Source organism: Montipora capricornis, chromosome 3, assembly GCF_036669925.1.
Source record: "Montipora capricornis isolate CH-2021 chromosome 3, ASM3666992v2, whole genome shotgun sequence".
NCBI classification, from domain to species: Eukaryota; Metazoa; Cnidaria; class Anthozoa; order Scleractinia; family Acroporidae; genus Montipora; species Montipora capricornis.
Genome location: NC_090885.1, coordinates 62,949,000 through 62,960,362, shown reverse-complemented (window position 1 = coordinate 62,960,362; position 11,363 = coordinate 62,949,000). Strand labels below are relative to the sequence as shown.

Sequence of the window (11,363 nt, the reverse complement as noted above, 5' to 3'; positions counted from 1 at the left end):
CTCTGTGGTTTAACTTTAACTGGGTCATAAAATATTGCTGCTCTCATGACTCCCACTGAACACTTAAGATATGTTGTACACAATTATTCTAGTCACAGTTAAAACTCAATAATATTATACATGTGATTGTGGAAAATTCCACTCAAAGTAAGATCTTGTGCTATTGCCAGAAAATACTACATCCCAAAAAAGTTCCAAGAGTCTTTGGTGAACCCCTCTGCCAGTCAAGTAATTTCTGAATATTTTTAAATACTCAGAATTTTTTTTTCTTTTGTACAGGGTCCTTCGTCCACTAGAATTAACATCAAATGATTTTGGTGACGTTCAAAAGGTTTGTTCCTCACAAACTGGTGATGCTGGGAGTTCAGGAGGGCAGTTTCACTTTTTGGCGCATCTCCAAGCTGAAGCTTAAGAGGCGGTGTCACAGCGGATTTGGATGTGGCTGCTAATTCTTTTTTACCGCTATCATTACGTTTTGGTTCTAGTTTCCAATAAACCTTCTCAAAGGTTGCATGGATTCCTCTCGGTGATCTTCGCTGTGGTAGAGTGAAGTTTAGCCCTCTACACAACACCAGCTTTTGGAAGAAAGACAGCCTGTAAGAAGATACGTGTAATTATGTTCTTGTCAGTAGTTACACTTTAGAAGTCTTGAGATCTTTCTAATATGAATACTCATCTGCTATTGATATCGTTGACATCGTTTTCAATATTTCTAGCACCTTCTTACATATCAAGTTTTAACTAGCTTCGTCATGTTTATGCTAAAATTTTTACTCTAACCCTAACCTTGAAAATGACCTTGGAGAGGTCGAAACGTCGTGATTTCTTATCGCTTATTTTCATAGCAAAATTGATTTCTAAAAAATTACTCATATGAATCAGTCAAGTAAAAACAGAAAATTAATAATATAGTCAGTAAACATACACTTTTATATTTCTTTGCGCGCAACCCAAAAGGAGACAATCACGACTTCATATGATTGCGTTTTGCCCAGAACACCCTAAGTGAGACGACGAGCATCCCTCCTCATTTTATATGGGAGTTCGAACCTGCTACCTCCCGCATGACAGCCCGATTCTCAACCAACTGAGCCACCAGTGCGCGGTGTACAGGCTATCTTTCTGCCAAAAGCTGGTCTTGTGCAGACGGCATCATCAAGAGAAATCCATGCAACCTTTGAGAAGGCTTATTGGAAACTAGAACTGAAACTCAACAGCGGTAAAAAAGAATTAGGTAGCAACCGCAACTCTGCGCTTTATTAAAGCAAGCGTAGAGGTTCAGCACCACCGAAAGCAATGCTGAGAACGATAAGTCACCTTGAAAAGAGAGATGATATTGTTATAAGTTGATTATATAGATTGATATTGTTATCTTTCTTGTATGTTAAGCGCATTTGGTCAATTTTGGAGAGTGCGCTATACAACACTTATTATTATTATTATTATTATTATTATTATTATTATATTATTATTATTATTATTATTATTATTATGGTTATCACAAAGCCTGATAAGGGCTCAGACGTGGTAGTAATGGATAAAACTGACTACCACAGAGTTTCGATAGTAGCAACCCTCGTTACTTTCGGAATTAGCAGCCTTTGGGGGTCGCTACTTTCAGAGGGTCGTTTTTTTCGAGGAACAAAAATCGTTTATAAATAGAGCTGGCGCGAGCTTTTTTTCCGAAATAAAAAATAAACAACATAAAATTAAAACGAACAACATTTTATTTGCATTCCATATATATAGATTGTGTTCATAAGAAGAAGATAACAGTGATAAATATAGAAAAAAACTCTATAGAAAACTATATAGAGTTTTCAATTTCAATTTGACGAAACGTTCCTGTTGTTAATACGAAATTATACCGGTTTACGGTAGTTCTTACATCGATGACGCTTCATCAGTGAACTGATGTCAAGGACGAACGGTGGCATAATAAAGCTTCCCCTTGTTGTAAGTGCTTTATCTTGAACAATTTGTTACACTGCACGAACATATTATTGTACACTAAAATTTGGACTATTGATTGACAAATAAATGGTCTACAGTATACCATTTAAAAACACTCAAGGTCTTGCTATTTTCGGGGGAGGGGGGGTCGCTACTTTCGGGATTTACTAGCGGCTACAAAAAATTGGCATTAAATTTAGGGGCGCCGTTACTATCGGAACTTTACGGTATGTAAACCAGATGTGGTTCAGCAATTCAAGAGATGCTATGGAAAATACAACTTAAACGCACATGTACGTTCCACTGGTTTACACTGGTTTACACAGAAAATGTCGAATAATTTGTTTCTTTTGGAGGCCAAAGGTTTTATTCTGGATATGCGCGCGACTTCTCTATTTGCATCCAATTGTTTCATAAAAAACGAAAACCAGGTTGACTTCTCCTGAGGAATGCCTGGATCTTTGTTGCAACTTTTTCTCAGCCGAAAGGAAAAGATACTTTTGGTACTTTTAACTTACTTTTATTCACTCATTCTCTTTCCTTTTAACTTTTTTTTTTTTTTGTTTTGTTTTGTTTGTTTGTTTTACTTTTTGCCCATGCGTGGAACAATGAAACCGTCTTTTGTTTTACTTTAGCAACAAATTGTACTAAATGCTGTGGGTGGTTTATCAACTTACTCTCTTAGCAGTCAGTGGTGCTTACCTTGGGTGCATGTGCGCAAGATCCCTTCGGTCATATGAAACATTTGTTGATCGTAACGTGTGGCTCACGTCTCCTTAAATCTCCCTTTCCTTCCAATTTCCACTTCTTGTCAGTGTTACAGGCTCCTGAATATCCTGCCATGGGAGTTTGCTGCACGGCTGAGGAGTTTGGAAACCATAGTAGCCTTATTAAACTACAGAGACACCCTGGACGTCCCAGGAACCCTATCTCTGATCCTGATGCATGTCTTAAATGAACTCGTCCAATAACATATTGTTTGTCCTGTTTTGTTTCACTTTTTAGCATATGGCCAGTGCTCTGGGAGTCGAAGCCACAAATTATTCATCAGAAGACGTTGTGGAATTAATAAAGCAAATAGAAATGCTCGCGTCAAAGACCGTATTACCAGCACCCACCCAAACCAGTCACCCGACTGCTCCAAAGCAAGAGGCTCGGATTAACAATGCCAGTCCCAATACAAGGCTTACGCGCATGGTAAAACAAGTGAGGGAGGTGTTACCACAGGTGCCGTCGACAGCGATAGCACAAGACTTGAGTATGTGGTGTTTATTACCTTCCTTAGATATTAACATTTCCTCCACGCTGATGTTGTTATGTGGTGTGAAAGGAGACTATTTTTCGTGGTAAAGCATCCGAACTAGAAAATGAAAGGTGGTTGACTCTTGCCATGGGCACTCGATTATCCGAAGTCATCGCAAAAATACATCTCTTCCTTAATTTCCTGGGGTTAGGAAATATAACAACTTCTCTGTTCAACACTTGCGAGAGACTCAACTGTGTTTCGCACAGATTCTTTTTTACAGTGCACCACTGTTTCCAATCACTCAAATTTATTTAAGTCATAGCGTGGGATTGAGGTTGAGGTTGCCCTCATAGCAAATGGTATGATAATGACTGAAGTCCAGGGTGTTTTGTTTGATAAAGAATGAATAAATGTTTACGTTCTCATTGGAAATCATTTAATATCCATAGTTTAATATATGGCTAAGTCCACTTATTTTCCACCATGTACTTTCTCCTTTTGGGGGGTAGAATATGAATCCAGAATTGACCTGCTCCGAGATTGCTTGGTGGCTCTTTGGAAGGGCAGGGTTCAAGTCGTTTTCACGCCTGGTTTCCTTTGAGTAGTCACGGCAACTGGAGCTGTGCTTGACCAGTTATAAGAAAGGCGGCAAAAAATATAGGAAATGGTACGCATGGTTGAAAGAGTCCATCCACCAAACCAACCGAAAATGGCTTTCCCCCATTAAAAAAAACACGAAAAATCTCAATCATCTGAAAACGGTTGACCACAAACAAACACGGCCTTTGTTTGTTTCTACTTTGTCCACAACAGCATTATCGAAACGATGCATCTTCTCTGGATACACATGTAAAAAATCAGTAACTATCACCATTTCACGATTTTTTGGAACTTTGCTTTAGGTCGAACACACTGTGTGGACACAACGATAACCAATATTCTGGAAGGAAGACTCAGCTACGTACCAGAGAAAGAAATCAACCACACGGATACATGCAATGATATCAACAGAGGTTCCAAAGCAGTTTCTGATGAGGTATGTCTCTTAGCTTCGGTGTGTATGTTAAAGTGCAGCTAAGCTTAAGTATCTTTCGTTCCATAAATCTCCCCATCCAAAGCAAACATGTCACCATTATTACTCAGAATTTCGCTTTTTCTGTGCTGTGCAAGCCACATAAACTTGGCAGAACTAGCAGTAATTTGGAATCACAACCGTGATGCGAGAGGCATGGGTCTATTCTTGAGTTTTCATCGCAAACTGGTGCAAGAATCATCCATTAATTTATAATCTTTAATTGACTATGCAATTTATTTGTGCTGCAAAAGGTACAATAACTTAAAGTCAGCCTAAGTAGCAGTCATTTTTCGCACGACTGAATTGGTGAGGGGCGTGGATCTGGATTTTCGTCACAAACTGTTTTGCATTGGTGTTTTCAAAGAAATTTGCAATGCAGAATATTGTGCAAATTCAAAAGACCAGACTCACGGCACTCACAATTCAGTTGTTTGTCTAAATGACTGTTAGTTTTACTAAGCGCATTTTCTTGTCGCAATTAGATTTATTTTGTCAACAAAAAAAAATTTTCAGTTTGGGCGCAATAGGCCGTCTTACTGTTCTGTGCTCAGTTACCCGGCCTTTGAATAAAAGCGAGGCTGTAGTTGACCTAGATGTGATACATAACTCATTGCTTTTCTTATGTTAATCATGTTGTTGTGATGCTAACGAGTTTCTATTTTCTTAAGAAAAGCAGTGAGGTTTCTATCAGAGCAAGGTCAACCCCAGCCTCGCTTTTATTCAAAGGTCTGGTAACTGAGCACAAAACTGCAAAATGGTCTATCTGATCTAGTTTTGACGAAATCGGCCATGATCTTTTATTATTTTGCCTTGTTGCAGGCTGCACCAACCAAACCCCAGACGGTAACATTCTCACGCTTTCCAGAGGAACGACAAAAACTACTGAGTCAACGGAAGGCCATGATGTTGGAAAGTGCAAGGAGGTAAATTAAAAGCATTCTTTTTACACAGTTTGCGCAAGACTTAGCGAGCTTTAATTTATGAGACTTACTACTCACTACTCACTCGGTCAGATTGAAATCTGTGTAACGTAGCATGGGATTTGAAGCGCAGGCAAAAACTTTTAGGTATCAAATAGTATTCACAATGAGTTTACGTGACTAATCAGTTTTCTCTACGTACTAGTGTGTACGTGGCCATAGACCACAATATACCTCTTTCATAAAGGCGGTCAAATAAAATATTCTTTTGTTTTATCCCATATTATAAGTCTGTTATTGACCAAGCTTGTTTGATCAAGATAGCTGGATATTGGCCTCGTTCTTATTTGTTGCATGTTTGTGAACCTCGACTTCGTCTTGGGCTTTTATAGATTGTGCTAGTAAAAGTAGCATATTTGTTTGCCCAAATTATGCCACCTATTCTTAAAATAATTCCTTTTAGCAAAATGAGCGAAACAAGTCCAAAAAACGCACCACGATCGTGGCATGAGAGGTACTGTGACCAACACCATCTGGCAATTTCCTGTCCCGTCATCTCGTGCCAGACTGCCAGCCTCCTAGGGAGGCTCTCTCTCAGTTACCAAACCGCGAATGCAGCTAAAACATTGAACAAAAATGGTCTCAGGCTTATAAATATATACTGATTATGCTAACAGGGCTACTTTTTAAAAATCAGCAAAAATTATGCTAGCACAATAGATCTATAAAAGCCTACTTTTTCTTGGACCATAAGCACGCAGAAAAATAACTTGGCCAATATCCAGCCATCTTGACCCCTCCCTGGGTCAATAAACCACTAACGTGCTTTCATTCTTTTTTTTTCTAGGCGTTTTATTGGTACTATGGAGAAAGAAAGCTAGTACGTGTTTCTATGTTAGTGCAAAGGTCTTGAAGAAATCGAAAAGTTGTGTATAATTATGAGAAGGAGGATTATCCCAGAGCATGGTACAAAAATACATCCGTTAAATGGACTTCCTCCAGGTGACAGTGTTATCTGGGAGCAAAGGAAACAAGAATGATTACCAATCGTGCTTGGCGCTGGTTTAATAGTGCGACACACGTATTACCATAAGCAACAAATGCGTAATCTTTTAGGCAAGAGACCTTATTCGTTTGTATATTCTGTTTTCCCTCGATCTTGTAACAATACTCAAGAGATGTGATCCTTTGTCTTGTTCATTGAGAACAATGCGCATGAGCGTGAAAATGTACTTGAGTGTTGTCTTATGATTAACATTAGGAAAGCAAAAATAATATACAAGCGAGTAAGGCCTTCTGGGATCTTTAGTCCTAACTTAAAGCTAACCAATCATGACCTCATGGTTACGAAAAAATGCCTTGTCTCAACCAATCAGCATTCAATAATTTTGCCCCTTATGTGATGAAACGATAAAAATAATGTACATGTACTGGAGTCTCTGGTTGTATCAAAGTTCTTTTCCATAAGTAGGATAAGAAGTTCAGCCATTTTTAATGTCACGGACATTGTTATAAAAATATGGAGAATGAAAAACCAAACTTACGGTGATGAAAATAGTTTTATCATAAATAATTGCTGCAATATTCCAAAGGTTTATCATAAGTGAGCTTCTCGTCCGCCCTTTAAAATAATCCCTTCTGTCATTGCATTTGTCTCTGAACCCTTCTGTAATATCCAGTGACCATTACTTCTAAGAAATGCCTGGTTAATGATGGTTGAATAAAATTTAACTTGAGCTATTAACCTGTGTGCATGTCCCAAATTCATCTTCCCAGAATTGAACCCTTATATTTTACAGACATTTTTGTGACGACTTAAGAAAATAGCCGCTGATTTAATAAGGGAAATAGGTCTGAAATTACATTGCGGAAAGTTCCATTCAAATTATGTGGTTATTTCTCGCATCACTCCTTCGTATTGCCAAAAATTAAAAGAGATCTGGCACCCCTGAAATACCCAAGAAGAGAAGCGAGTTAGGAAGCAACCATGACGTAGCTAGCCAGGGCACCCATATGCATGGACTTACATGACGTAGCTAGCCAGGGCACCCATATGCATGGACTTACATGACGTAGCTAGCCAGGGCACCCATATGCATGGACTTACATGACGTAGCTAGCCAGGGCACCCATATGCATGGACTTACATGACGTAGCTAGCCAGGGCACCCATATGCATGGACTTACATGACGTAGCTAGCCAGGGCACCCATATGCATGGACTTACATGACGTAGCTAGCCAGGGCACCCATATGCATGGACTTACATGACGTAGCTAGCCAGGGCACCCATATGCATGGACTTACATGACGTAGCTAGCCAGGGCACCCATATGCATGGACTTACATGACGTAGCTAGCCAGGGCACCCATATGCATGGACTTACATGACGTAGCTAGCCAGGGCACCCATATGCATGGACTTACATGACGTAGCTAGCCAGGGCACCCATATGCATGGACTTACATGACGTAGCTAGCCAGGGCACCCATATGCATGGACTTACATGACGTAGCTAGCCAGGGCACCCATATGCATGGACTTACATGACGTAGCTAGCCAGGGCACCCATATGCATGGACTTACATGACGTAGCTAGCCAGGGCACCCATATGCATGGACTTACATGACGTAGCTAGCCAGGGCACCCATATGCATGGACTTACATGACGTAGCTAGCCAGGGCACCCATATGCATGGACTTACATGACGTAGCTAGCCAGGGCACCCATATGCATGGACTTACATGACGTAGCTAGCCAGGGCACCCATATGCATGGACTTACATGACGTAGCTAGCCAGGGCACCCATATGCATGGACTTACATGACGTAGCTAGCCAGGGCACCCATATGCATGGACTTACATGACGTAGCTAGCCAGGGCACCCATATGCATGGACTTACATGACGTAGCTAGCCAGGGCACCCATATGCATGGACTTACATGACGTAGCTAGCCAGGGCACCCATATGCATGGACTTACATGACGTAGCTAGCCAGGGCACCCATATGCATGGACTTACATGACGTAGCTAGCCAGGGCACCCATATGCATGGACTTACATGACGTAGCTAGCCAGGGCACCCATATGCATGGACTTACATGACGTAGCTAGCCAGGGCACCCATATGCATGGACTTACATGACGTAGCTAGCCAGGGCACCCATATGCATGGACTTACATGACGTAGCTAGCCAGGGCACCCATATGCATGGACTTACATGACGTAGCTAGCCAGGGCACCCATATGCATGGACTTACATGACGTAGCTAGCCAGGGCACCCATATGCATGGACTTACATGACGTAGCTAGCCAGGGCACCCATATGCATGGACTTACATGACGTAGCTAGCCAGGGCACCCATATGCATGGACTTACATGACGTAGCTAGCCAGGGCACCCATATGCATGGACTTACATGACGTAGCTAGCCAGGGCACCCATATGCATGGACTTACATGACGTACCTAGCCAGGGCACCCATATGCATGGACTTACATGACGTACCTAGCCAGGGCACCCATATGCATGGACTTACATGACGTACCTAGCCAGGGCACCCATATGCATGGACTTACATGACGTAGCTAGCCAGGGCACCCATATGCATGGACTTACATGACGTACCTAGCCAGGGCACCCATATGCATGGACTTACAGGACGGACCTAGCCAGGGTGACCATATGTATGGACTTACATGACGTACCTAGCCAGGGAGACCATATGTATGGACTTACATGACGTACCTAGCCAGGGAGACCATATGTATGGACTTACATGACGTACCTAGACAGGGAGACCATATGTTTGGACTTACATGACGTACCTAGCCAGGGAGACCATATGTATGGACTTACATGACGTACCTAGCCAGGGAGACCATATGTATGGACTTACATGACGTACCTAGCCAGGGAGACCATATGTATGGACTTACATGACGTACCTAGCCAGGGAGACCATATGTATGGACTTACATGACGTACCTAGCCAGGGCACCCATATGCATGGACTTACATGACGTACCTAGCCAGGGCACCCATATGCATGGACTTACATGACGTACCTAGCCAGGGCACCCATATGTATGGACTTACATGACGTACCTAGCCAGGGAGACCATATGTATGGACTTACATGACGTACCTAGCCAGGGAGACCATATGTATGGACTTACATGACGTACCTAGCCAGGGAGACCATATGTATGGACTTACATGACGTACCTAGCCAGGGCACCCATATGCATGGACTTACATGACGTACCTAGCCAGGGCACCCATATGCATGGACTTACATGACGTACCTAGCCGAATTGAATTGGTCAAAACACTAAATACTGTCTGCTCTTGTTCATGATCCATTTGAAAAGTAAGACGCACAAACGTTGTAATACTAAGTACTTCCCTAACACTTTCACACGTGACACATTTCTGATATCGAGTACTCTTAACCTTTTTTTCTATAGTAGTTTACTGCATCCCTTCTTTTAAAAGCAAGTATTCTCCTCACTTCTTTAGTAACGTTCTCATTCTTCTAATACTTGGTATTTTACACACTTTTAAATTGTTTCCTTCATTTAAACACACATTTTAGTTAATACCACGTGTTCTTCAAGTTACCTATGTTTATCGAGATTTTTATTACTATGCTTGCTATATGAAAAGAACTCTCCATTTATGATTATCAGATTGTTTTCACTTGTCTATTTGTACGCACTTTTATTTCTAATAAGTATGTTCCTCATTAATTTATGGGGCTTTGAAATAACAATCAACCCCTGATACTGAGTATTCTCTCCGTCTTTTTAGTCAAGTTGTTAAGCTGTTCACTAACTTATTCCCACTTGCCTCGATACTGAGTATTACCCTCACTTGTTTATCGATTTGTTTACTCACACACATTTTCGTTATGCTCAGTTTTCTGCCCAGTTGTTTCCCTTCTTTAATACCAAGAAGGCTGTAAAATCGTTTGTAATATAGCTATATTTACAAGCTCGCTCCGTCTTAATAGATAGCATTTCCTACACTTGTTTTTTGTTGTTTACTTATACGCGCTCACTATATTATAGAATATTCTACACATTTGTTTATTTAACCTTTTTCTTCCTTGCCCACTTTTCGAATGCTAAGTATTTTTTGCAGTTTGGTTGTTATCTACTCACCCACATATAGTTCTTGTTTATTGCGTAGTTTAGTTACACGCACACTCTTGATCCTTGATCCTTGTTATTTTAACTGGTTACTAACTCACCAACTCCGTGTGTTGTCCACGAGACCGACACGCTTTCTTTTACATTAAGCATTACAAACATTTGTTTATTACTTTGTTTACTAAGACACACTCTCTTTAATATTCTAAGTACGTGTTCTACACAGTTGTTTATAGAGTTTTACTTGAACTAATTTGCTTTCTCTTTGAGATAAGGAACTCGCCACACTTGTTTATAATACGCAAACTTTCTTATACCAAGTACTCCCCTCACTTGTTTTACACTTACCCCCTTTCATACTACTAAGTGAAGTTCAGACGGCTTGTTTATCCAGTTGTTTACTGCCTCGCACACTCTTACATTTTTCTACGATGTATTATCGATTTGCTTGCTTACACAAAACACTCCTTATTAATAACATGTATTTTCCACACTAAGTACGTATTCTCCACACCTCTTTATAAAGGTTTACTTGAACTAATTTGCTTTCTTTTAGAAAAAGAACTCGCCACACTTGTCCGTTAAGTTGTTTATAATACGCACACTTTCTAATATCAAGTGCTCCCTTCACTTGTTTACTTTCACGCCGCACCCTCTGTCGTACTGAAGGAAGTTCAGACTCGGCTTATCCAGCTATTTACTGCCTAGCACACTCTTGACGATTATCTAAGATGTATTATGGACTTGCTTGCTTACACAAACACCCCTTAAAATAATAACAAGTATTTTCCACACTTTTTTCTTACACTCTTTTTGACACCAAGTATTCTCATTTGTTTGTCGAGTTTTAATAAAACGGAAGCTTTTCATTACCAATTGTTCTCCACACTTTTTCATGGCTTTTAAATGAATACGCCCACTCCTATAATGCTAAGTATTGTTCACTTTCTCGAGTTGTTTACTTACGAGAATTTTTAATGGTAAGCATTCTTAGTAAACTCTTCTAC

The 11,363-nt window shown here is 40.5% G+C and overlaps 1 protein-coding gene across 2 annotated transcripts in view; it reads left to right on the top strand.

The window, feature by feature from the left end:
• Positions 1-6,938, top strand: part of LOC138043661 (lipid droplet-regulating VLDL assembly factor AUP1-like) — an 18,186-nt gene extending 11,248 nt beyond the window's left edge. Inside the window, exons 10-14 of one of the 2 annotated variants that reach the window (XM_068890032.1) lie at positions 280-331; positions 2,959-3,211; positions 4,102-4,235; positions 5,094-5,197; positions 6,042-6,938. In XM_068890032.1, coding sequence (XP_068746133.1) covers positions 280-331; positions 2,959-3,211; positions 4,102-4,235; positions 5,094-5,197; positions 6,042-6,075 — 577 coding nt within the window. In that variant the 3' untranslated portion in view covers positions 6,076-6,938. Of the gene's footprint in view, positions 1-279; positions 332-2,958; positions 3,212-4,101; positions 4,236-5,093; positions 5,202-6,041 lie in introns of those variants that run through there. The other variant, XM_068890033.1, reaches the window with a different exon arrangement.
• Positions 6,939-11,363: the final 4,425 nt, after the last annotated feature.